The sequence below is a fragment of the Pagrus major genome, chromosome 24, assembly GCF_040436345.1.
Source record: "Pagrus major chromosome 24, Pma_NU_1.0".
NCBI classification, from domain to species: domain Eukaryota; kingdom Metazoa; phylum Chordata; class Actinopteri; order Spariformes; family Sparidae; genus Pagrus; species Pagrus major.
Window position 1 is genome coordinate 12,480,298 of NC_133238.1, and position 27,470 is coordinate 12,507,767.

A 27,470-nucleotide genomic window follows, 5' to 3' on the forward strand; every position below is an offset into this window, starting at 1 on the left:
GGACACTACAGCGATTTTACTCACCGAGTGATGTCATCAGGGTTGTCTTGGTGACTACAAACTTTTAACAGAAAGGTTGAAGTCACAAACTGGGAGCACAAAGTGGGAAAGAAATGTTTTATTTTTCTTAAAAACCTGTTGATCTACTATCAATATAGTCGGCGATTAATTTAATAGTTAACAGCTGACTGATTAATGGTTGCACTTCTTGTTTCATGCTGTGTAAAAACCTGCCACATGACACTAATCAGTGTTCCTTCCTGTTTTCCAGGGGAGGGCTTGGTACAGCCAGACGGAGCCTTGGGCGGGACCGGAGAAAAGATCAAGAAGCGCGTCAAAACTCCTTACTCCCTGAAGAAGTGGCGACCCACCACATGGGTCATCTCCACAGACAGCAGGGGGCCAGAGGTCAACAACAACGGCTCCTCCCGCGGTCAAGGTCACGGTCAGAGCCGGCCCAAGTCCAGTTCGGCCATTTACCTGCGGGGGGGGAGCTTGGCCAGCGAGCCCAGCGACACGCACGTGTGAACTCAGACCCTCTGACTAGACTGAAAAAAAAAAAAAAACAGAGCGTTTGGTTTGTGTCTGTCGAGCTCTCTGCTCTGAATCAGCAAGAGGAAGCTATGGAGTGTCTTGTGAACAAACAGTCGAGTCTGATCATGTACAGTAATTAGGTCTGTCTCGCTCCCGTGTGTCTTTCTGATGATGGCATTGCTTTAAATGGAATCCAGCTATGCAGCATTCTCGTCCGCTTCTGTTTCCGCATTTGATTAATCTCCCCTTTTGTCGGTTTGTTTCATGTTTCATCCTCATGAGCGTAGCAATGTTTTGAATGGATTTATTTTTTTCTATGTGCACTTTGAAACCGATTAAAATCAGTGTTTAGAAGTCCTGTTTGTTGCGACCACGACAAGAAGTGGTCTCTAAACTTTAAAAAGGCGATGAAAAACAATCAACACTTTTGAGCGTTCTCTTTCTCGTCCTCTGCTGTATCAAGCGATGTTGGAGAGTCGGCTCTGTAAAAGAATTGAGGGTCTTAAAAGACGGAACAAACTACTTTTTTCATTTCCTTGATTTGTATGCAATACCAATTTTTGTCTTTTTTGACTATGTATCCATTTTTTGTATCATAATTTTTAATTGTGCAATAGGATGTAGCTTTTAGATGCTTTCGATGTTTTTATCGCTTCCATTTCTTTGGTCGTTGTTTTATCCCGTCATTATTTTAATATGTTAATCTCTGTTGCACTTATGAATAGTCACAATCGTTTTGTAAACAATCCACCGTACACTATCACCCCCTGACTCAAGAGGAGAAAATGGATGACAATCCTCCTCGCTTTCCTTCTTCTGTGGACTACTTTTAAAGGGGGAACAAACACTAACAATCAATCCCAGCTGACTGGAAAAGTGTTCATGGAACTCCTCTGCACAATTACACCAGGAACGGCTCAAACTCTGGGGTCTTTTAACACTACAATCATGAGAATCAAATCTACGGAGGGATCTGTTACAGTGCCCGACTCAATCACTGTACCACTATCACACCTGACCTCACTGTGGACTGTGTGTTTAGCTGTCTGTTTGTGACTGAAAGACCAGAAACACTAGAAAGACCAGATTCTGCTCTTTGAACTCTGTTGGAAATCAGAAACTAGTCTAAAAAGAAAAACAAACAAAAAAACCAAACCCCTCTGAAGCACGCTGGATATTATTTCCGCTTCTTCTTGTCTCATCCCTCGATGTTTCAAATGACTGATTCTGTGTGCGCGCGTGTATGTGTGTGCGAATGAGTGTGCACGTGTTGTGTTTCTTTACGTCAGCAAGCATTAGAGTTGTTGGGGCCTAGCGCTGTACAGGCGTGCTGAAATGTCATTGTACTCATTCTGTATTTTCAGCGCTGCTTCAGGGCATATGAAAAGATCTCATTTATGTTTTTGTAATCTGTAATTTGTATGAAAAAAACATATGTATGTGTATTGCATTGATATTTGCATCATTTTTATGGAATTCTGTTTTGCATTCAATGGACATGGCCTTTGATTCCATTGCTATGCGTCTGCTCGGTACAGTTTCTGTAAACATTTTCAAGTCAATATGAAAGAAAAAATTCTCAATAAATGTATGAAATAATTGTTGGTTATGTCTGTTACGGATATATCGCTCATGTTGCTTTTAGGCCTTAAAGGTGCAATATGTAAGAATTGACAAATTCATACTCCAAACAAATAGGGGGCAGCATATCACCAGAGTAACCGCTAACTGCTGCTGACTATAGCTGCGGTTTTGTTTACTATAAGGCTTTCACCTCTGGAAATACAAACTGTATAAAGGCTAGCTGGTTAGCATGCTAACTTTAATAGACATCTCTTCAACACAATGCGTAGACGTCCTTGATGTAGCGTCGAAACGGTTATTTATTCACATTCTGTTGATAATTTTACTTAATTTTTTAAAGTATACGCTAACATGTGGCAACTTATCACCAGACTGCCTGACTGACTTATTATGAAGCTACAGCTAGCTGCCTGTTAGCCTAGCTTAGCATAAAGACTGGGAATGGGGGGGACAGCTAGCCTGGCTCTCTCCAAAGGGAATAACAATCTGCTTCCTAGCACTAATTGCTTATTTATATTCCTGAGGTGCACATTTAGATAAAACAGATGATGCTCTGTAGGCCATCAGAAGCAGGTAGGCTATCTAAAGTGGGAGCTTGAATTTCATGATCAGCCCACCAGGGAAGGGCAAGGCTGAACCTGTTTTGGGTACCATTTTGGGATGAGACCTGCAGCAGCTGCAACAGCTGCGGACCACGGCTGCATGATGAAACAGCTCCGGTCCTCAAGTCAAAATGGACTTAAACGTGTACGAGACAGATAAAATGTAGATTTTAGGAGCTCTGTTAAATATAACAGGCTGTTTTTGATCTCCTCGAAACACCGTAAGTCGCTGGTTTGGACGCAGGAGGGAGACCTTTCCTCCCCTCCGCTTGTTTACCTCCCTTCTCCTCCTCTCCGCCGTCTGTCTGCTCCACGCGCCCTAGCAACTGCAGCATCAGCACGAGCAGCGCAGCGTTGGTACGCTACGTCACAGCGCTGCTTCGGCTGCGTCAAGGCGGCACGAGGCAGCCGGGGCAGGACCGGAAGCCGACTGATTCGCATTCAAAATAAAATAAAACGCGTCAGTGTTTTTGGTGCAACTTTATTGTGATTTTTAGTGATGTTTCTTCTTGTTTAAGATCTAGATACATTTGACTTCTTTAAACATTGTTTTTAGGTGCTTTACATTTCTTGACAATGCCTATGACTTACAAAAAGTCAAATGTGGGCCCTATTGATATTATATACACATATATTAATATAAATAATTACTTGTTTAGCTTGTATTGCAATGCTGCCTAGCCCAGATGGTACATTTACTCAAATACTGAACTTTGCGACAGTTTTGAGGTAATACATTGCATTGCATGTCTTTATGCATGTTAATGCAATTATTATAATCCTCAGCAATATAATAATTAATTAATACTTCAACTTCTAATTCCTTGAGTGTATTTTGCTGACAATGCTTCTGTACTGAAATTTAGTTTTGGATGCAGGACTTTTACTTGTAATTCAGTCTTTATCGTGTGATATCACTACTTTTACTTCAGTAAAATGATGTACAAACTTCTTCCACAACTGCCTGTCCCTCGGTTTGTTGTGCAGTAATTTGCAAAAGCTCAAAACTGAAACAATGGAGGTGTTACAACTACATTTTCATACAGGGGTTTTAAGATCTGTTAATATAGCTCAGCTTTGGAAGACCATACGTATCCATAGCCCCAGGTAGGACGCGACACGCTACGCATTTTACTTTGAAAACGCCAGCCGGAAGTCGTGTCGTGTATCCGGGCTCGCTTCACACTGGTCCCTCTCCCGTCGTGTCAACCGAGGCTAGCCCAGCATCACCGCCTTCTTCTTTCTATCCCTTCTGTATTTTCTATCCTTCTGTTATTTTTTCCGTCTTCCCCCGACACCTCACTCTCTCCGCCCGGCGCTCGACGCGTTTTCCTCTTTTTGTACACATTTTCCCTCGAGCGGGAGGCGCTCGGGGAGCCGCTTCAGCCGTCGTGCCGCATCAGCCGGGGGAGAAAAACATCCATCCACGACGACGGAGGAGGCAGGGTGCGAGTACAGCAACGCCCATTTTGACACCTACTGTATCACTACGGCACCCGCGGAGACGCTTTAGTGTCTTTTTCTATGTCTGCTTCTTTAATATCTCACGGGGCTTTCCTCACTTGTAGCCAGCCTGCGCCCTCGTCCTTCCCCCCCCTGCCTCTTTAGCATCTTCGAGTAGCGGCGAGTATCAACAGGGGCCGGGGTGCTGAAGACCTCCATGCCCCGAGACCACATTTCTGCAGGTGAGTGTGTTTTTCCTCACGCGTATACACGTTTAACCTTTAACATCAGGAGTCTGGATGGTGATATCCTGGCACAGGGGGATGGATTTGCACTAGCATGTAGTATGTTTTGATGATGGTGATATGTGTGGGGAGGGGTTGCATGCTGGTCTCCCAGTAAACAAAATTGGCCTACATAATACTGTACATTAGATTGAATGGGGATATACAGTGAGCATTTTTTATGATTACAGCAGGCTATTTTTTTTAAGTTAATGTGTAGTAACCTGTTATTTTATGCATTATTTGCTAGTTTTTTTCTTTAAAAAACCCAGAAATTTTCGAAATCAATGGCTATATTATAATCCTTTATACTCAAAATGCACAGACATGGCAGCTAAGGCAAAGGCAGTTGTGTAAACCAGACCTTAATTGATTAATTGATCAGTCAATCAACAGAAAATTAAATGGCAACTATTTTGATAATCGTTTGGGTCATTTTTTAAAGCAAAAATGACTGATTCTGACCTCTAAAATGTGAATATTTGCTGGTTTTGTAAGTCCATTATGATACATGTTATTATATAAGAGTAAATCATTGGGTTTTGTACTAGTGGTTGGGCAAAATTAGCCATTTAAAGTCCTCAATTTGGCATTTTTAAAACTATTTTCTGATATTTTTGCACCAATTGATCCATGGGAAAAAAAAGCTATATTTACATCCTGTCTTTAATGATTTCTGTACAAGCTGGCCGTCCCACGCTTGCTCTTGTCTGATCAATAACTTCTGAGTTATTTAACTAGCTTAACCTGTTTAAAGTGACCTCAGGTGTTAACCAGTGTGGCTCCTTTTAAAAAATTATATCCCGAACAAGCCTAAAATACGACCAAGTAATGCCTCTCAATAGGTTAAGAATCAGTGCATCAAATATGACAGCAGGCTGAGCCACCATACTAGCACTACTGCTACTACGACTACATCAGCGTGGCTACTGCTGTCAGTCTGCAGTACATTGTAGTGGATTGCAGATTTGAGCCGTCAAAATAAAAAAGTGTGAGTGTTTGCTAGTAGACTGCTGATGCCCAAACCCCTGTTTACCTACACACTCTCATACACACACACACACACACACGAGGGCGACTGTGTGAAGATCAGTCAGCCCGGTTCCCTAGCAACAGCGATGTGCGCTGGTCAAGGCCCCTGCCAAATTTAGCTCCGGGACCCGCGCACCGCCAGTCGATGCTGTGTGTTTGTACGTGTGGAAACATGCTGCATGTACAGTTTGTTGTTAATAGGATTGAGCAGCTTTTCAGTTCCCACCGGGATGCTAAAAAATAAAAGCATTCTTCATCCTGCAAGGTGTTTTCGCATCCATTAAAATGGATTCTGTTGTTTGTGTGTGCATGCGTGGCTTCACAGCTGCAGCAGTGTTGTTCTGTTGTTTAAACTGCTGATCACAAACACTGAATATGAATTGTTTTTGTTTGATATCACACTTAAAATTGCAATGCAGTTGAATGCAATGAGCATCACATGAACACTGTTTGGCCTAACATCCTTTGCGGAAAAAAATCCTTATTATGAATGACATTTTTGTACATGTAGAGATAATAGTACTAGAGTATTTACACTATTCTCCAACTTGGATCAACCCTCCTTCTCCTACACCCCCTTTAAAATATCAATGTATTAAATTAAAGTAGCAGTGTGTAACATTTTAAAGAAGATGAAGTCCGTTTCTCCTTCAACACAAATGAAAAGTTGAATTAATATGCAATAAAATACACAGGCACTCAATTCAATACACTGATGAGATTTGCTGCTTCAGCCTTACTTGGTCTAGTATGATCACTAGCTTATGGTGGCTAATGTTAGCTAGCTTGAATTTGGGATTCGTCAGGCATTTCACCTTGGGCTGGGTGATATGGCCTTGCAATATTTTTAGACTATATCGCGAAACATGATATTTTAAAACCTCTTCAAAAGCAGTTCATAAATGCTCAGACTGGGAGAAATCAAATGTCACAATATTATTGACCAATTACCTTGATAATGATATTGATATTACATTATCCTTATAGTGCTTTGTTGTGTTTGTTTTCCAACGCAAAACTGTAATCTAAAATTAGAAATCAGAATTTGCTGATGCTGTCTGATACCCAGCAGGAGCTCGTGGGTGTCAATGGACCCGTTCAAAACACGCTGCTGCAGCTCTGAATCAGGGTCAGTCGGGCAGAAGCCAGCACCTGCCCTCCCTCCACCCCCCTCCTGCTTTAAGCTGTTTTAATGCCATTAACCAGGGGGACTGTGTGAGACTTGGAGGGGGGTATATCCACTCGGCCCAGCACGGGACGGATTAACGTCAATCTGGGAACACACACACACACACAAACCTAGACAGACAGAGCAAGACAGTCATGAGCTTATCCTGCAGGCCAGCTGTGGGTCTGTTGATTTGTTGATGTGTTTACCATGCATTGACAAATAAGTTGTTTACATCTCCAGGCAGACCTCACTCATCTAGACTCCCCTCTGTCTCTCCTTCCTCCTCAGACTGCATCCGTGGCCTTAACCTCCCACATCTCTGCGTGGTCCTCCTCCACGTCCTCCAGCATCCCCCTCCTCTCCCTCTGAGCGCTCCGCTCCTTCAGTTCTCGTCTCGGTCTCCCGCCATCGCGTCCAGCTGTGGCCCTCACAGGGCGCGCTCGCTGGCTCTCACCTGACAGGTCCCTGGCCTCAGGAAGACAGCCAGCACCAACACGTTCCCTACATGAGGGACAAAGCGACGCAGGTGAGTGCTGTGGGGGGTTTTATGTCTCGTGTGTGGTGCATTAGTTTAAGTTTTGTTTATGTGCACAGGCTGAAATCAAGGAAATGACGTATAAATAATGGGAATTTATGTGCAGAGAAAGGAAAAAATCATGTCTTATTGACATTATTATTGACAAAAACAAGTCTAAAACATAGATTGAATACGTTTGCATTTTGAATATGCTCTGTAGGATTTGGTAATGTTAACGAAATGAAAAAGTTAGGACCGAAACGGTGACTGGCTGAGGCTAGCTAGTTAGCATGGCTACAGATGATAGTGATTGTTTGCTTCGAACCATTATGCAGACAGACAAACTTGAGCTTCCACGATGGGAGAAACTATGTTGAACACATTTGGTAAACTAAAAAAGGAATGATGATGACACAAGAACGGAGCCCTGGGGTTCGCCACATCGTAATAGTTGTTTGTGAGCATTCGAAGAAATTGTTCTCTATTTTAAACCATACAGATGCTGTATCTCTGGTATTTCGGACAATTCTTAGACATTAAAATCTCCAGAAATATCTAGAAATATGGTACAAATGAATTAATAACTGCTGAGATTTTGTCCGTCAGGTGAAATAAAGCCATGTCGGTTAAAGTGGTCTTTACATGCATGTGTCTTCTTGCTGCCGACAAGGCATGCTGAATTCCTGCAAGACGTTTGTGTGTTTACAAAGCAGGCAATCAATGCAAAGAGGTTAGGAGAGATTGCTCACGGTTGCATCATTGTGCTGTGTTGCCGCCGACTATCACGCACAGACCGACTCTGAAGCAGACTCAGGTCAAACAGTAGCTGTAAGGCATTTCTTTAACAGCAGGTCATCTCAGTCAAGCAACAAGAGTGTTCAAACAGATGTTTCAAAATAGCCTCAGGTGATGTTTTTGTTCTGTTTTTACACACTTCCTAGCACACGCGCACACATGTTGTTGGAACAAAATTGATTTGTCCTTTCTTTTTCCACCAGACTTCATTCATAATTCATACATTTTTAAAATATTTTAAACCCAGTAACGCCAAATAATGACACACTAGAAAAGAGTTTGAGTTTGCATTATTTATGGGTTATCTCTGCCAGGTCTGGTTTTCATGTGACTTTTATTTCCGCCCATGTGTGTCCTAATTTGACCGTTCTTGTTTGTATTTTTGATATTTAGCTCTAACCAGTGTGTGTTTTTTTTGTGTGTGTGTCAGACCCCCAGGGCCTGGGCAGATGAGAGGAGGAGGGGCTCTCACAAACGCTCGGCCTCCTGTGGGAGCACCGACCAGCTTAAGGAGGTCAGTTTCTTTTCTCAATTTTAAAGCCCAAATAAACAAACACTTGCAAAGATACATCTATCATTTGTAAATAAATGCTGTTTCTGGGAATTGTGCATCAGTTTTCATCTATATGTCTGTATCACAGTGTGTGTCTGTGTGTGAAACTCTCCAGATTGCCAAATTGCGTCAGCAGCTTCAGCGCAGCAAACGCAGCAGCCGCCATCGGAGGGATAAAGACCGCAAGTCTCCGTTCAATGGCAGCCATACCATCATCCAGTCGCAGGTGAACAATAGAGATAGTGTGCTTTAGGGAGTGTGTGTGTGTGTGTGTGTGTGTCTCCTAAGTGGCTCCGTCTGTGAGAGGAACTAGGTTGTCGAGAGTTTTGAGGACGTCCCACTTTTCCTCCTGTCCCTGTTTGGCTGTGGCGTGTGTGTCTCCTGCTAATTTAAAATGTGACGTGGTGTTTTCTAACGACCTCAGCTCTATGTAAAGTCAGTTAAATTGGGTTCCTCTGATACTGCACGCACACACACACACATACACATGCTGTTAGCGTCCACTCCTGTCAGTGCTGCTCTGTGTTGGAGTCCTGTGCTCCCTGTGGAGTCTGCTGGAGTGCAGCTGTCCTGCTTTCTGGGCCTCCTCATGAGACAAAGAGAAAGGAATGGCTGAGTTGTCGTGCAACTTTTTCTCTCCTGACAAGTTCATTCACGGATACAAAGAGCCACCAGCTAGCAGGAACACACTTATGAGCCTCAAGTAAACGTAAAGATGAAGAGCTTCCTTCCTCTATATTCTTCGTTACAGGAGGTCAAAGCAAAAGTACTTTTCATCATCAGTTCAGTATAAAGTATTCTCGTTTAAGTATTAAAGTAATATTTATGACCATGTACAATAATTAAAAATGTCAAAAGAAGCTTTTCTTTGCTCCCTTCAGTCCTTAGATTAACAAAGAGGCTGAGGGAGAGATGTGAGGCAAAATTACTGTGTGACGTGAGTTGGGAAACTTGAGTCAAAAAATCTGAGTCATAGTTCAGTCATGTCTTAACACACAAACATGTTGTTTTGATCTAGTCCATTAGGAATAAACATCCATGAATCTGCTTAGAAATCATAGAAAAAAGCACTGCAGAACTTGCCTCAGAATCATCATGTTTTTAAGGTTTTCTTCTTATTAAAATAATCCAGTGGCAGTGGCGAGTCCATCCATGAGTACATCGCAAACAGGAACTGCTACTGGCTGATTCGGCTATTTAATGGTGCCAGTTTGATCAAGTGTTAACAAATACAAAAAAACAGGGCTCAGGTAGGAATCTTCAGCTAGATTTGGTGGTTATACAAATTCCTTATTCAAAATGTGTACAGAAGTGCCTCTGAAGTATGTTTTTTATTTTGTGTGGGAGGGAGAAAAAAGTAATTGAGTGTTTGTCTTAGCACATTGTGCTCTGTACTTATGAATGTTCTCTCGAGTTAATGATTTCAAGTCTCCTGTTTCAATATTTATGATTTATGGATGTTCATGTTGGTAGAACGAGTGCAGCTGTATTTTTTCTTGTGTGGGCTGAGAAATAAGCCCAAAAATATGAAGAACATACTTTCCTGCTCACTGCAGCTTAATCAGAGCAGATACAGTTCCTTAAAAAAGTCTTAAAATCACTTAGAATATAATTATATATATATATTAAAAGTCTTAAATTTAAGGTCTTAATTGCCACAAATATTTTGTTTTGCTTGAATAAGCAAAAGATGAATTGTACACAAATTTGTCTTAAATTTGGTCAAGAATTACCTTGATTATGTCTTTAAAAGCACTAAATGTAAGTGTCTGATACCTGTCGACAACCTGTAAATGAAAGTGAACATCTGTAAACAGGTGCAGAATCCGTACTAACTTCAGCCGTGTGTGTGCTCGTGTCTTACAGTCGCCTATGCCCAAAACCATCCTGATCCCCATCCCTATATCCAAGTCATCTGCGCCTCGTTTCCGCAACAGCGTGGAGGGCCTCAACCAGGAGATCGAACGCATCACCATCCAGGACACCCCTGAGAAGGAAGAGACCATCGTTGTGAGTTTGACCTGTTAAATGTCCTTCACCGTAGTAATTAACATTCAAGGTTTTTAAGGGTTCACATGTCACCTCTGGCCGGGGATTAAGCCCTCAGTTCATCGTTGTTATTGTGACCTCATTTGTGTTTCTACGACAGCCGCAGGATGTCCCAGATGGGCACCGTGCTCCCCCGCCCGTCCCCCCGCAGCGCAGCAGCAGCACCCGCAGCATCGACACACAGACTCCCTCAGGGGGCGGCCTGAGCGGTAACCATAGCAACTGCAGTAGCCGTCCCGACTCCATCTCGCCCTCCTACCTCACCGTACTCAACGACATGGGTGGAGGCAGCCCCTATGAGGACAAAGGTAACACACACAATCACACGCACACACACCACATTGTACACGTGCCAGAGTCTGTTGCTGCTGCTGACCTTTGACCTCTAGTCTCCCCTCTGTTCCTGTCCCCAGAGCTGGGCCCCTGCTCCCCGCTGCCTAAATACGCCGCCTCACCCAGACCCAACAACAGCTACACGTTCAAGCGGGAACCTCCAGAGGGCTGCGAGAAGGTCAAGGTGTTCGAGGAGTCCATGTGAGTACAAAGACTGTTTGATTTTGTCTAATCTAGACAAGACATATTGATTTCACAGGATATAATCAATAGTTTTACATCAAAAATGGGTCAAATGAGTGCTTGTAATTGAAAAGTTAATATTTACTGGAGGATTACCGCGAAACTTTCGGCTCTGTGGAGACTTTTGCCATCTTTCAGCTCATCGTTTAGCTGCAGCTTTACTGTTTTTGTTCCGCTCTCATGGGGATATCTTTTGTGAAAAGCTTTAATAAACCCACCGTACACCACCTGCCCAGCAGCAAACAGCAGACAGACACTGTCAGTGACTGAAGAGCCAGATATTTCCCTCAAGAGTTGGTGGAGACCAAAAACAGAGCTAAAAGTGGAGAGAATATTTGACTTACAGTACGTCTAGTTGGACAGAAACTCCAGTTAAATGCTAAATGTTCTTTGTCTTGTACATGTGTCAACAATGCTTTTTGCTAACACGTTAGCCAAATCAGCTTAAGCTAAGATAAGACAGAACTCTATTCATCCCAAAGTTAATCTTGTGCTAGAGAGTGGGCTCCCCGTGTCAGGTTCACACACTGGGTGCAGTTTAAGTATTATTATTAGTGACATACACAAAATATAAAGTGTTTTAGGAGTAAATGCAAAAATCAGTGCCTAATAGAAGAGCTCCATTGTCGTTCAAAATGATAAAAACACATCAATGAGTCACACTGTTGCTCTGGGTGACATGTTCCTTCATTACCACGAACAGAAACACTGTTGTTTATTTGGATTCAGTCACACATACACCATCCTGCCTTCAGAAAACACTCACTAGAGCACCAAGTGTAGACTAATCCGCCACTGACAATAGTCCCCGAGGCTACATTCTGCCTTAATGATGTTATTAAGAATGTGAATATATCTTCTGACATGTCTTCACTGTGTCCCTGCTGTGTGTTTCCAGGCCCAAACCTCTGCAGGAGATCCCTCCCTTCCTGTGTCCCGACCGCAACAAGGTCAACTTCATCCCCAACAGCGGCTCTGCCTTCTGCCTCGTCAGCATCCTCAAGCCCTTACTCCCCGCCCCGGACCTCAACTTCCGCCCCGGGGTGGGCCTCCGAAGCCTGTCCCCGTCCCTCGTGCCTCTGTCCACCCAGCCCTGCCTCCTGGAGGAGCCGGAGAGCTTCTGAGGAACCTCCCCCTACAAAATCAGAAAACATTGGAAACTAGGAAACAACCCTTCTGCTCCAGAAAAATGCCTTCAGCATGCCAGCTAAGCTCTCTCTGATGTCCTTATCTTGTTGAAAAAGCGCTTCCCACTGCCTCTCCTCCTCAGACGACGACTACGACGTGAGAGTCCTGCGGCAGCCCTGCAGCGGGTGTTTGCAGCTAACATTTCATCGCTTTCTTCTACCTTTAGTGCTGGTTATGTTCCTGTTTTTTAGGAGGAAAAGGGCGAAAAGGACAGACTCTTTTATTTCATCGTATTATACCATGGCGCCTTTCCACGGACATATCTCTTTTTCTATCTGTAGTTATTTCTCTTGATATTAAAATATGCCTTCCATTACTTAAAAAAAAAACAAAAAAATAAGGCCGCTGGTTTCCTTGGCGGCCGAGAGTTTGACCACGGAGGCTCATTTTTGGTGCTGCCAGATATTATCGTAGCAAAACTTGAACGGTCGCGACAAGGAGAAGTTAAAAATGTGCCTGATTATTTTAGACCGCTCAGTTTCGCTAAACCAGCGTAGTGCTCGGATCACACGTGATGTTTGCACTATGATGGCCATAGATACACACACAAAGGCAGGGACAGATGAAAATATACATTCGACCACCTGTGAAGTAAATCCAGACATCTGTTTTGTACTTTAATCAGCCTTTTACAGTGACAGCTGACTGTAAACCGGTATGAGCTGATGCCTTTGGTTCCCTGCCGGGCGGTGTGTATCGATGGGAAACACAGGCCAGGGCTATGATGTGTGCAGCGTGTTCAACCTGTGTCTGCTTGCCCCTCCTTCCCCAAGCGCCAGCCTTTTTTTCTCAAAATGTCCCTTTTTACTCCACCACCATCACAACCACCACCACCACCTCCTTCTGTTCCTCCTTTCTCCAGCTCTCTCTGTCCTTTTTTTTCCCTCACTGTCACTGTTAACGCTGATTTCCTCCTGTCTTGCTCAGTGTTGTTGTGAAATGTGTCCAGGAGGGGCCTCGTCGTCCTCATGGGACAGGCTCCCTCTGGCTTGCAGGGCCCTGAGCATGGAGAGGTTAGATGAGCCCAAATACTACACCATGAGGGTAGATGGAGTTTAGATATGAATCAGACAGAAGCTACCTACTGTGGGATTCCTAGTCCAAATTGCTGAAGTGCAAAGCTTAAAAACCCTGAAAGTTTTGGTTTGAATCCAAACTTTTTTCCTCTAGGACATAAGAGTTATGCTCAACAATATATTTATATTAACAATAAATGAAAAGACTACATGTAATGTGAAAGGTGTCACTTGTAGTGACAAACCTACAGAGAATTATCTCCCAGCTCGTCAGCTCTACGGAGCTTTTTTTTAGCTACTTTCAGCTCATTGTTTTGGTTTCACAGCACAAAACTTTAATGTTATTCTTCGCTTTGTTTCCATCAACCAACTCTTAATGTACATAAGTAGATGGAAGCAGTTTCTTTAACAGATTTTCTGGAAATTTGGTTAAAACGCGCTGATGAAAACTAGACCCGTGTTGTGTATATTAATATTAATATATTAATACAGGTTTTGATTAAAAAAGCAACAATCAAAGTTAAAGTTTCAAAATAAAAAGCATGTGGGTGTGCTTTCAAATGATTCACCTGATTGTTGCACATGTGCGACCTCACTTTTTTCCAAATAAGCCCCGCCCTCTTCAAGCTACCTAGAAAAACGAAAATTACAGAAAACTTTCTTGTACAATAACCAAAACTGTTTTAAATTTACTAGTATATTTTGTATTAATGTTGGAGCCAATTACTCAAATTAAGAAGCTAAATGAAAAACTATTTTTCAGGCGCTTCAACATAATTTTGACAGCGTATATACGATTACATACATGTATTACCTTTCTTTAAACTGTAAATTATATCCCCTAAGCAACTTTCTCAACATCTGCTTTTTCAAATAAGATGAAGTCTTCAGTCTGTTCATCTCACTTCAGTCATTTTTTCAAGCAGGTTGACCAACACTGTCAAAAAAAACACAAAAAAACAACCTCCGATGCAGCTGACCTCACGAGAAAAAAATAACTTGATCTAGCACCATCTAGTGGACTGGAAAAGCCACTGAACTTATTTTTCTGGTACCAAAAATGTTACTGGTATTTGCAATATTAAGACTTTTTTGTGGGACAAGGCATGCGTGTAATGATATTATATTGCCACACAAAATTTTGCGATACTATACTTTATAGATTTTTTCTCCCATCCCTCATGGAAAGCATCAGTTTCTTTATCATCCTGTCAAGTTTACAAAGCACACAAAAAACAAAATACTTTTTGTTTTCATTCTAATCTTTTGAATTTAAATCTGCTGAAATGAAACATATTTTTACATACATGTATGGTAAACAGCACCTCTCAGTGTAGTTTGTTGGTTGGCAGCCTCTCCATGCCCCGGCCCACCTTCCTGTATATGTCATTACTACTTGACTGTGCCTGCTCCGGTGGGATAGGAATGTACTGGATATGTAAATATAGAGGCACACTGTGTTTGTATTATCGGCTGACAAAGATATGTATCTGAATGAGTCAACAATTGTACCATATAACCCTCCTCCTCCTCCTCCTGCTTTCTCTCCGCTGAGTACTGTGAATTACTACATGTCTCATTATTGTGAATAATAATGTATTTATTTATCAGGAGTGTCATCGGGTCTGCAGAGAATTTTAATCCAGAATAGATTACATCGTCCATCTCAGGTTGTAGTGAATAGGATACAAAAACAAAAAGATATACTAACTTCTCAGCGCACACTAACAAGTCTACACTACTATTAAGAGAGCGAACCAACAGCTGCTATCTACAGTATGTAGCCTCACACAGTGGAGATCCTGAATGATGTAAACCTGTAGCAGAGTAGAAGTAGAGAGAAGTGACCTGATTTGGCACGAGTGACGTCTCGGAGAAAAAAAAAAAAAAAATTATTGACGAAATGAAGAGTTTCTGTTCCAAAATGAGATATCCACTTGCTGAAAAACAATCACACCAACAGCGACATGTTCTCCTTTGTCGTTTTTAGACGTCTGTTTACAACAAAAACAAAAGTAGTTTGGAGGTTCATACACGTGATAATAATATTACAGATTTATTTTTATTTTTCAAAGTGGATAAACGGCATTTTGGAATGAGGCTCGACACAATGATTCTTTGTTTGCTTGTCCAGTTTATTGGAAACAGAACTGCCAAGTTTTCATCTGTTAAACCCCTCGAGTGAAATAAAAAGGCATAGTTGAATTAAATAAAGCATTTGTGATTGACTTGAGAAATACATTCTTTTTTTTTTGTTTGTTTAAATCAAGAGTAAACAGTACAATACAAGATGTGACAAACACTAAATCTGTAGTTTCCCTTCCCTTCCTTCCTGCTTTTCCCTCAACAAAAGTCCACGTTACATTAAAAACAAGAAAAAAAGAAAAACTAAATGTGCAGCTTGTATAAAAAGACTCACAAAACATGACAAAGTTTTCCCATGATGCACTCCGAGTGCGATCCACACAGGCACACAAACGTCAGAACTGAGGATTTGGTTTCAGTCGGTGCGTGTGGACGCCATATTCACATATCATCCATAAAATACATTTTAGAAAGTCTTCACTCAACATTCAAAAATGTCAGTCTTGGTTGTTTTTTTTTTACCAACATGGTAACAGTTCTCCAGTGTTGATTCTTTTCCCTTGCAACAAAATCCATCTGCGAATCCTCACGACACAACACACAGAGCTCAAAATACAGTATTTTACAGTGTTATTTCATAGCGTTATCTTAGTTTTACAGTGTACTGCACATCAAAATTTGCAATAGTGTTATAATCTGAAAATAAATACATTTCGATGCAGCTTAGGTGTCGTTTCTTGCAGATTTATAGGACTTAAATAACCCACGCACCCCCAAAAATATGTTTTTTGTGTGTCCTACTTTTAAGCTTCCTTCAAGAGAGAAAAACTACAAAATAACTCTCATCCTTCACACATTTTTCTTGGCCTTGGACTTGTGATTGTGAAACGACAGATGGGACTGAAGATGATTTCAAAAGCGTCCTATTTTTACACATTCAGCGATCAGAATCTGGGCTGAAGGTGAGAGGATGAACGCGGAGAGGCTACTGGTGTCCAAAAAACACTGTGGGTTTCCACTGTGCCTGTAATCTGACTCCAGCTCAGGCTGTCGTAACGACACCATCAGTCCTCTCCAGAGACAAGACGGCTCATAGTTCTGAATCCCTCAGAGGAAACTGAGGATTTTTAAATAAAGCGTCACATTATTTATCTTGAACTGGTGAAGATTCAGGGGTCTGTATCAAAAAGCAAGCCTCACTGAGTCTAACATCAGTGATCCTGGATAACTGGGAGTGTTTTTGTTGCATGAATAACAACAAACTACCATGGAGAATAAAAAGAGTTCAAAGTAAAGTGAGGCAAGAAAGTACAGATAATCTGATGAGATCAAATCTGACTGAAACAATGCATTTGTAAAGCTAACTTTGGCTGTTAACCGAAGCTAATGGGCTATCAAATATGTTGCTGTACCCTGAAATATGGCCTGACGGTTTATAACTTTTGAATTTAATTTTGACTCAGTACTTCTGAGGATTCTGTCGGAAAGATTACTTCATTTTTCCAACGATCTGTTGATGCAAAGACAGCTGGATAACCCACTAATGTTGCTTCACGATACTGACCCCTGTGTGCAGCGTGAGCTTCAACTGCTGTTTTTGTCTTGGTGTACAAATAAAGGCTCAGTGAGGCTCAGGGTCCCATCTCATCTCATACATACACTATGTCCTGTAGATATTTATATATATATATACTCTTCATTAAAATGTGACAATCATGTGCTACCATGTAGAAACGACATTAAGCAGTAAATAGAGATTTTCTTTTACACACAGAGTTCCTTGTCGTGTGCACACACAGCAAACTGACACACACGCCCAGACAACACAAACATGAGTAAAACAGAAAAAAACACAACGGCGTTGAGAATAAACCTGTAACACAAACGTTCTCTGCGCCCGACAGAAGCGGCAATAACTGATAGTGAAAGGTAACGCATGGGGTTTAATGTGTGCATCAGTCAGTGTCTTCATGTGTTAACAGTCATGTAAGGAGCTGCAGAGTCAGCTGACAGTGTTTCATTTCCCAGTGTAAAACCTTCCAGTGTAACACACACACACACACACACACACACACACACACACACACACACACACACACACACACACACACACGAGTGTGGATATGCCCTGTCTCCTGCTGACAGAAATGCGTGTGTTTCTTTTACTTGGCTGTTGACATGGAAACGTGCTGACATCCAGATCCTTTGAGAGAATTCATACACTGCTGCACACACACACACACACTCACACACACACACAAACGGAGCGTTAGGCATTGAGCAGCTCGTCTGCGGAGCGTCCAATGGCGTCGGGGTTGGAGAGGGGGTCCAGGTCTGCAAACAGGTTGAACCAGGCGGACATGTCTTTGGACCCGGCTGGAGCAGCTGCACACACGCACACGCGCAAAAAAAAAAAAGAATATTTTGATAAATCTACATCACATGCAGAATCCAAATGATTAACTTCCTACCTAAACTAAATGTCTAAACTGATTTTAGATTTAGATTCTACGGACCAAAAAACGAAGAAGGGGAAAATAATTGAAGGATTAATCGAGAATGAAAACAATCAATTCAATCAATCCACAAAGGAGGAACAAGCGGGGTAAAGGGGCCCCAACAGCTCATTTCTGCCCCGAGGCCCCAAAGAAAGTTAATCCGGCCATGGGAACAGGATGACTCTGGTGACAAGAACACAGATTGAGAAAGATCTTACCATTAGCTGCCGAACTTGGAGCTGGCTGAGCCGATTGGCTCTGACCAGGAGGAGGCTGCAGGGGTGGAGCCTGGAACATGGGTGGGGTCGCCCAGCCTAGAACAGAAATCAGAAGATGTTTGGTCAGAAGTTTCTGTGTCACAGGGTGATGTTCAGCAAACTCATTCTTCCAGCAGAGGGCGCCGTGACTGACCTGTCGAGCTCAGACTGTGATCCAGCAGATGCGAGGGCAGGAATCCTGTGGGGCTGGGGGGGTTTGAGGGTGGACGCGCCGCCGGCCCGCTACTTGCTGTTCCCGTGCTGGATGGAGGGACGCTGGGAGGTTCAAACAGCCCGAAAGCATCCTGCCACTCTCTGCTGAACTCGTCGCTGGCACCTGGGCCCGGGCTCAGGAGGTCTTTGAGGAAAGCCATGTCACCACGTTCTCCGTCCTCCTCCTCTGGTCCCAGTCCTATCCCGGCTGGGTGAGGCAGACCACCTGAGAGGAGAGGGAAGGGTGATGTATCAGACCGGAGGCAAATACATTACAGCTGATTCTGAAAAGGACAGATGTGCCAGAGCATCGGTTTGTTACAGCGACACAGACAGTTAAAAAGGTTTACCATGAAAAATGAAGACGTTAAAGGAGAAAAGAGGCACATAATTAGCAGACAGACAACAACTTAAGTAGAGAGAGGTAGTTTTTGATAAGAAGGCTCTTCAATGATAAGTGACATTTAGGTTGAATAAACCTTTTCCACAGCAGGCGTGTGAGGCACAGGTGCAACTAATGACATCAACAGCTGCAAAGTGCTGCAGTAATTGCAGGAGCGGAGCCATTGTTAATGTTATTAGTTCCACCTGTGCTCCTCCTGCTGCGAAAGAGGTCTGTGAATCAGGAAGGAAGAAACGAGAGAGCTCCGTCAATAGAAGACTAGCAAGATTCAGGTTAGCAAGATGGTGAGAGAGCCTGTAAAATGGTTAGAAAATGAAGCCCAGAATATCAAAGAGGTGAGTCTCGGAAGTAAAGTTTAATTTTTCTTTTTCCTAAATGACAAAAGCGAGGGAGACAAATCCCCTTGCTGCAGGAGCAGCAGCAGCAGCAGCCAGGCAGACTGAATCCAGATCCAAAGAGCAAAAGGAAGCAGAGTAGAAATCCCAGGAGAGGTGAATCTGTGCCACAACCAAGCAAAGTCAGCTGAGGAGGCAGCTTGAAGTGGATAGAAGTAGGAGTCAGCCAGCCAGTTTACCGGTGGCAGGCAGCTGTGAGAGGTCGGCCTGGAAGCTTCCGAAGCCCCAGGGCTCAGTAGGGTGAGGAGGCAGGAGCTGGGGCCAGAGAGGAGAGTCAGCTGGGGCTGGGAGTTTACAGGCCATGAGCATCAGGTCGTCATCGGAGCTCGCTGATTGTCCTCTGAGGTCGTGAAGGGCTGGAGTTGGTTTGGGAGTGTTTTGGTGCGCTGGGATCATAAAGCCAACAGGCAGCCGGTCCACAGTCAGCAACAGTAATCCCAATACACATCTGTACTATTTATACAAGAAAACACCCAACAGTCTCTGTGGAGCTTCTCAACACACACACAGGAAAACTCACCACTGTCACTGGTTTGGCTCTGTCCATCGCTGCTGTGGGCGGCGTCTGGGAAGACGAACATTTGATATTACAGCAAATATCCAACCCACTGTACGTCACACTTTGGGTCATGTTTTGATGTTTTAAATGGCTAAACAAAAGATAATGTAATATTTTCTTTTACAATAAACATAAATCTCTTGGCAATCTATACCTCTGCTGATTTCACACACTGTTTTTAAGGATCATGATTTGTATAGAGCCACAGTAACGGCAGAAAAACTGTAAAAATTCACATTAACTTTGGTTTCAGCCTACAGGGGGCAGTACGCACCTGCGTCGGAGGCACTTCCTGATGGCTTGTCGTCATCCAAGGACACCAGACTGATGAAGGAGGAGGAAGGGAGAGAGAGAGGGAGGAGGGGAAAAAATGAGAAAGTGACTTATCTAGCCGGCGAGACTATTTGCTATTTTTAGCGATGCAGTAGCCTCTATTTGATTTGGAGCTGCAGTCTCAGGTCTGCTACTCTAAAGCCATCAACTACCACATGGATCACCGCTGATCAGCACATGTACAACCTGCCGCGCACGCACTTACTTGTGAGTGAACACGGGCGTGACATTGGCCTCGTGTTTGATGAAGACATAGCTGAGGTGGTTGTGTGCAGAAAAAACAGACAGAGCGGAGAGTGAGGGGACAATATGGAGATGGAAAGCAGCAGGAGTGTGTGTGTGTGTGTGTTAATGATGACAGCGCAGAAAGAGGAGAGTAGTGGCATGAAAACAGAGACAGATGGTGTGGCAGGACAAGCCTCAGACTGCATTTGATTCATTAACAATAAACTGTTTAGTGTCTTCTCTCACTTGTCTGTGTGGCTCTGTAGAGCCTTCTCCTTCTTATCCTCTTGTTTCTGCAAGTCTGTTAATTCCTCCAGTGGGTCTCGCAGGTCCTGTAGGAAGGATGAAAACAGTTAACTGAAATATAAAGACATGGATTAACAGAGCAGACTGCTGGTTATTCCAGTTGTGTTGGTTCAAGTACCTTGAGTGTGGTGAACTGATACGGTACGTGTCCCTGGAAGGCCTCATGGATTCCTGACATTGCGTGGGCCGTCTTCTCCCAGAACTGCAGCAGAGTGGTCTGCCATGACAGGATAGAAATATTGAAGAAATGACACAAACACACAGGTAGATAGAAGAAGGTAGAAACTGGTGATCCTTTCAAAATAAAAGCTGATTAAACCCTTTGAAAAAGGTACCTGGTAGGTACAGAGGGAGTGTGACAGCATGTTGCAGCGGCTCGCTCCCAGCATGTCCACCTTCTGACACACGTCGTTCTTCAGCTTCTCAAACTGGCCCTTCGTCCCTCTGACCTGGGCTTGGACCTGACAACAGAGAGATGATGAAAAACCTCCACTTTTCACAAAAATTTGGTAACAGGTAAGCCAGCTAAAAGTAGGTGAATGACTCCTTTCTCACTGTCAGTAAACAAGTTTGCCGTTTTGTTTTTTTTCTGGTTCAACGTGTTGGGAAACGGGAAACTCTCTCAAGTGTTTCAACAAGTGACTCCTCCCACCTTGCGGAACTTCTCCAGCTGTTTGTAGGTGTCAGGGTCCAGTTCTTGGGAGACGTCTTTCATCCAGAGCAGAGCTCCTCTGTACTCGGTGCGGGCCTTCTCCATACGGGTGACTGTCAGCAGCGTGTCGGCGATGGCGCGCCGCCTGAACGTCTCCACTTCCTGGTGCAAGCGGTGCAGTGGCGGGCACAGAGCCATCCTGAGGGAGAAGACAAAGATACAGTACATCAACATTTCTCAAAATCAAACAACAGATTCAGGGAAAAAAATAACACTGAATATTCATCGCATCATTATTTCCTGCTGCTGACCTCTGCTTGGCGGAGGTGCACAGGGCCTTGCTGGTGGCGTCCATCATGTTGCCGGCCTTCGTGCGATCGTGTTCGCCCTGGAAGCGCAGGAACAGGCCGAGCTCGTTCTCCTCTTGAGACAAGCCTGGAGAAGAACAAAAATCAAAAAGAGACTTATAAATAGTTTATATTATATAAGAAAATGTCCAGGCTTTATTGAATCGCCTTCTTTTAAAAGAAGACAGAAAAATAGCTTCACGGTGAGTAATTCTTCAGAACAATGAGCGATGTATTTTTATAGTTGACTTCCTCATACCATGACGGACACTGTTTAAAAGCATCTGAGGATAAAATCCCCCAGGGTTTCTCCAAAGAGGAGGAAATGAAAACAACATGTCTCTTAGACATTTTTATTAACTTAACTGCATCTTAAAGTCCGTCATCATAAGTCCTGACACTCTGTTAAGTGACGTATAAATCAGAAAATGACAAAATAAAACTTAACTAACACACATACTCATAAAACACCACCTATTTGCTGTGACAGAGAGAAAGTAGCGAAAATACAAAGCTAAAAGTAATGGATAACTAAATAAACCAGATAAAACCTCCTTTTCTATTTAGAAAATATGGTTAGTTGTCTCCTGACTAATCCTACAGTACATTATGATGTCTGAAATGAGTACCTCCTGCTGTCAGGGAAGAGATTAGAGCAGCAACAATTAATCAGACAGAAAAATCTACTTTTCCATACAAGAAAGGTAGAAAACGCTCTTTATAGCCTCTCAAATCTGGAGATTTCCTGCTTTATATCACATCAAATTGAATCTCCTTGGGTTCTGGACCAACTGATATGGAATTTTTTCACAGTTTTCTGACATTTTAAAAACCAAAACAATTAATCAATCTAGAAAATAATCAGCAGATTAATCAATGCTGAAAATAGTCGCATCATGTAATAGGTGTAGCTTCTACTGGCACTCACGTGTGATCCTCTGCTGATACTTCTCGATCACCTTCAGCAGCTCCGTGCACGTGGACTGAACCGAGCGGAAAAACTGCAAAGACAAAAACGGGCCCAGTTACAAGACGTGATGCATAAAACAAGTTCATGTGACAGTTTCATCGTACTCAAAAGACGCTTTCCACCACTTCCTGTCACTTGTTTCAATTGCTTTTAATTGATGATGTTTGTCGCTCAGTGACGCAGCACTCCAACCTCTCACTCAGTAAACAAACATATTTTTCTCTCTCTTTCTCTCCGTCTGGCAGTCACACGCCTCTCCTCCCGTTTGGCAGACAAACACAGGGTTTGTCATGGAAACACAGATTTCGAGGCCACTCCGGCGCTGCCGTCTGATAGAAAGGGAAGATTGAGGGATGAAGGGGTCACCTCGACTGTTACAGCCGGCTGGTTAACAAAGTGCACCGGCGTTCGGCTCAAGAGCAGTGTGTGTTGTGAGACCTTTGCATTTAGATATGAGGCTGGAGCTTATCAGAAATGATTGCGTGTGGGTTTTCATGCTATTACGCCGCTATTGTCTGTAATGATGACATTTCTGGAAAATTACACTCCTCTGCAACCTACTCAGCCGTGATGTGATGTTTTATATGTCAGCATCAGGCAGAAAAATCACAGTGCAGACAACAGGTGTGAGCTATTGTTGCTACCAACACTGACAGTGGCTTTGTTCTCTTCAATCTATTAGTTTTGAATTTATTTATTCACTTATTTATTTCTGTATTTCTTTTGATTTTCTTTCTGCATTTCTGCTTCATTATGCAAATTATTTTAGTTTCAGCCCTCCATACATTTTAAACCATGTCTGAAGCAGGTTTAACTTAAACTACAGGGCACAGAAGTGGAGTTTAAGATACATTACGATTTTAAAAGCACTCAGGCAGACTGTAACAGAGCAGAGGGAGGAGGTGACCTACGTAGTTACTGATTAACTGCAGAATCAACAGTCACTGGCTTCAGTCTGTGTGCCTCAGCAGTGACTGAACACCTGTCAGATCTCAAGCCGTGTGCAGGTCTACACTCCTCTTTAATTTTGAGATATCATCATCGAAATTATGTTAATGTAATGCACCTGCTCTGTGTGAGTCACAGCAATATGGCAGGAGGAAAAACAGAAGCAGACAGCCAGCTTTGTCTTTGTGTCACAGTTTCCTCCATCGTCAAGACAAAGCCGCCGACACTGATCGAAGGGAAGGATGCCACAAAGTTTGCTTTTAACATGATGAAATAGTTCTGAGACTTTAAACTGAGACTTTAGCGAAAAAATGGACAACATCTGATTTGATGTTTTATTCGAGTATTTACAGGTCACAAAGCAAACACCGCTGAGCTGAAATTTAAAAAAGCCTTACAGCTAAACCGATAAAATCAGGTTAGCCGTCCAGAAGCGGCTCCAAATCTAATCTGCCCTGCTGGTTTTAAAACGCTCCGGTGAGCTCAAAGTCAAGATGAAACATCTGAAGGTGATCTTCAGAAATCTGTATGTACTCTCACGTCTCTGTCGACACTTTCCCCCTGCTTTCTGACTTTGTCTCCTGAACGGAGGCACAATGAGAGCAGGAGGACAGAAGAAGCCTGATCTCGTTCCAGAGCAAACAAAAGCCTCACAGTGCGTCTCTCTCTGTCTCCCTCTCTCTAGCAGCTCAGTGAAACTCGACCACGTCCCCGTGTCTCAGCCTGTCACAACTAAATGCCAGCCAATCCAAACTGTCTGCTCTCGTTTGTTGCCGCAGTGAGAACAAACTGTACCCAGTTGACTTCAATTTGACAGCTGTGACGTGGTGTGACACATCTCTGCTATACTAAAAATTGTTATGACAGGACAGCTACAAAGAATCTCCGCAAATATTTAACACCTTGTGCCAACACGCTACATAACCGCTCACAATGACCCACAATCATATGTTCCTCTTTAATGTTGGAAACAAATCATATAATATGTATCGGCGTGTTCCAAGTCTTCTTTCTATGATTGTACCCTTGACACGTGTCATGTCATGAAAATATTCTAAATGTCTTATTGAATCATTTTAGACACATTTTTCCTAAATTTAGCCTGAAACATTTGGCATCTCTGGAAACGTTTGGATCTCCACTAGAATCTAAAATAAAGTTTTGTAGATTTAAACTTTAAAGTTTGGCTGCAGGGCTTCAGTCTGGACTGTAGATGAGAGAGCCAAAGATGTTGTCGACTGGGTTTCAGAAGGAGACGACGTGATTGCAATTTTCAATCCGTGTGCCTCAAGCTTTCTGAGAAGAAAAGGTCTACAAGTTTTGACACAACAACTCGAATTAGAGTCATGTAATATTAAATCATCCATCTTTGCTCGCTGCATCTCAGCCTTACTTACCGAAAAATGTGCAAAACTACAGGTTCGGTTCTTTTTTTTGATTTTGATTTTGATTTTGAATATTGCTCGAGCGCACTGGAGAGCTGGCATGGACAGTGCAACAATCGATCTCTTTCTGAATGAAATCTGACTGACAATCTCTCACATCGTTTGTTTCACAAGTGCTAATTTGCATGATGGGATACGGTTTTCCTTTCCAAGCTCCACAGTGAGCCCTGCGAGTGTCTGTGTGAAGCCTTTGGCACTGTATACTGCTGTGCTTTTAACTGAGGCAGAATATAATACTCCTGTAGTTATGGGATGAGAGGAGAGGAGAAACCAGACAAGGTTCCTCTGGGAGAGAAATAATGCTTAGGAAATGGCCACCAGTGGAAGAAAACACTCACACAGCAGAGGGAGTGGTGAGAACATCTGTGACTGAAGAATATCACCTTAAAGAAAATCAGCATTTAGGAGCATTAACACGACTAATTCTCACCCGTACACTGGACGGAATAAGAAACACAGCTTGTGTTAGGGGTCAAAAAGCTGGAGTTCATCTCTCCTCTCTTTCCTACCTCGAGCTTGGCGTCCAGGTCAGCGTCCGAGGCCACCACGTACTCGTCCTCCTTCTTGCCCGTGGCTTTGATGAGGACCTGCTTGGTCTTCCAGAACTTCTTCTGCATGCGAGCCATCACCGAGCTGTCCTCGCCGAGTAGAGCCCGGCCGCCGCTCAGCATGTCCCCCGCGAACCTGTAGACCAAAGCCCAGTCAGCGAACCTATAGTTTCTACCTGACTGACTCACAGCAGCAGTATTTCATATCAGTAATGGCTGCGGTTTTCTGTTTATGAATACGATTGCACACATACCCGTCCATCATTGGATATCAGCCTTTTTCTGTTCTGAAGACGAAGAAAATAATGAGGTTAATTTTATGCTTTAGAAGAATCGAAATCAAAAGAGAATTAATTTCCAACAATTTGGAGAATCAACTAATCATTTCAGTCATTTTTCAAGCAAAAATGTCAAACATTTGCTGGTTCCGGCCTCTTAAATGTCAGGAATTGCTGCTTTTCTTTGACATTTAAGATAATAAATGAAGACACTTTGGGTTTTGGACTTTTTGTTGGACAAAAAGAAGCAATTTGAAGACATCGTCTTGAGCATTTTTCTGACATTTTACAGACTAACCGATTGATCGCTGATGAAAACAGGGCTGCAATAGTCAGCTGTCCATTTGGTTGCATTGTTTTCCTTGTTTACATAGAAAGACGTGACAAGGACATTAACAGGAAACTGCAGATTTTGCCTGCTATGTAAGATTGTGTGTAAAAGTGACTGACTAATGCAAGTGGGAGAGACAGAAATAGCCCGAGTGTCTAACAATGAATGAAACAACAGAAAAAATGACCTCCTGCTGGTTTTCCTGTTGAATTGTGTACAGGTGCACGCAAGGAAAAACAGCAAGCATGGTAACAGAGCTGACAGCTGTTCCCCCAGTGAATTATAATCGAGTTATAAGCGGTTATCATTGAGGTTTACTGTCTTTGCCCGGACCAAAAAAAACTCATCGGTGCTACAGACTAAAAGAGCTAATCTAATACGGTCCTTGGAGCAGGGATCAGACACCTGCGACTCCAGAGTCAGGGGACTTGAGAGCCAGCTGGCTGCCTGTCGACCAGGTGTTCAGTTACAACAAATGCTGCCTTCATAGACACCGAAACAAGAGGCAAAGCCCCGAGCATCGCTCCGACGCTCATGAATACTCAGAATAAACCCGTGACGAGGTCTAAAAGCAGAAATTAACGTCAAGAAAACGTCAGTGAAGGAGCTTGTAGTGTGCTAGCAGCAGTTTAGCTAGTAGCAAGTGTCGAGGCCAGCGCGAAAATGCCTTGTGGACATTTACTTTGAACGAGTCCGGATTTTATTTTATAGTCTGACATTTCATTATAAAAAAAAAGGGTGAATATGCCTTTACCTTGCTTTAGGTTTTGTCCCAGCAGACCGAGCATCTATGCGGCGCAGCTCAGCTAGCCTCCTCTCCCGATGACCGTCATAATCTGAGTCACAGAAACAGGATATGCAAAGCGGCCGTGGCGCCGTTCGGCCGCGAGGGGTCGCTGCTGCTCCGGCCGCAGCGAAGATCGTCTATGGAACAGATGAGCCGCTGTAACTCATCAATGTGTTGCAGATGTTCAGGTAAAACAAGAGAGGATAGTGTGAGGTGTTGAATGTATATGACAGGAATCTGTTATTGCAATTTGGCTATGATTTACAACAATAAACCAACATTAAAACTTATTAAGTTATGAGAAAATAACTCGAAATTATCCGAAAAAAGTCATAATTATGTGATAAAAAGTCATAGTTGTTATTTTAAGGGTCGAAATTATGAGACAGAAAAAAATTCTGTTGACTTTTTATCTCATTGTCACTTTTTCATAATTTCAACTTAATCTCATAATCATTACTTCTGAATCCCCTAATTTAGACTTTTTATCTCATGTGTATGACTTTATCTCATCAATTTTATTTACCATGGTAATTTTTATGTCTG

General features: G+C 42.9%; 3 protein-coding genes across 4 annotated transcripts in view; 2 read left to right on the forward strand and 1 right to left on the reverse strand.

Annotated features, from left to right (window-relative positions):
* The window catches only part of LOC141020434 (bone morphogenetic protein receptor type-2-like), a 30,065-nt gene extending 27,931 nt beyond the window's left edge, over positions 1–2,134 (forward strand). The window contains exon 14 of one of the 2 annotated variants that reach the window (XM_073495507.1): positions 272–355. Coding sequence is in view for 1 of the 2 variants with exons in the window: in XM_073495506.1 (XP_073351607.1) it covers positions 272–528 (257 nt within the window). In the remaining variant the exon portion in view is untranslated. Of the gene's footprint in view, positions 1–271 lie in introns of both variants that reach the window. The other variant, XM_073495506.1, reaches the window with a different exon arrangement.
* On the forward strand, positions 2,033–12,267 carry fam117ba (family with sequence similarity 117 member Ba). The gene is made up of 8 exons (XM_073462751.1): positions 2,033–2,066; positions 6,998–7,176; positions 8,393–8,476; positions 8,631–8,741; positions 10,382–10,525; positions 10,665–10,872; positions 10,978–11,098; positions 12,039–12,267. Exons 1-8 carry the CDS (start codon positions 2,033–2,035, stop codon positions 12,262–12,264), a joined length of 1,107 nt encoding a protein of 368 aa, XP_073318852.1. The 3' UTR covers positions 12,265–12,267.
* Positions 12,268–15,458: 3,191 nt separating this feature from the next.
* Positions 15,459–26,978, reverse strand: ical1 (islet cell autoantigen 1-like). The gene is made up of 15 exons (XM_073462557.1): positions 26,892–26,978; positions 25,783–25,815; positions 25,490–25,664; positions 22,546–22,618; positions 21,582–21,705; positions 21,271–21,469; positions 20,954–21,079; positions 20,737–20,835; positions 20,559–20,644; positions 20,029–20,078; positions 19,716–19,760; positions 19,375–19,581; positions 18,339–18,623; positions 18,146–18,241; positions 15,459–17,814 (listed from the first exon to the last, which is right to left on the reverse strand). Exons 2-15 carry the CDS (start codon positions 25,791–25,793, stop codon positions 17,699–17,701), a joined length of 1,692 nt encoding a protein of 563 aa, XP_073318658.1. The 5' UTR covers positions 25,794–25,815; positions 26,892–26,978; the 3' UTR covers positions 15,459–17,698.
* Positions 26,979–27,470: the final 492 nt, after the last annotated feature.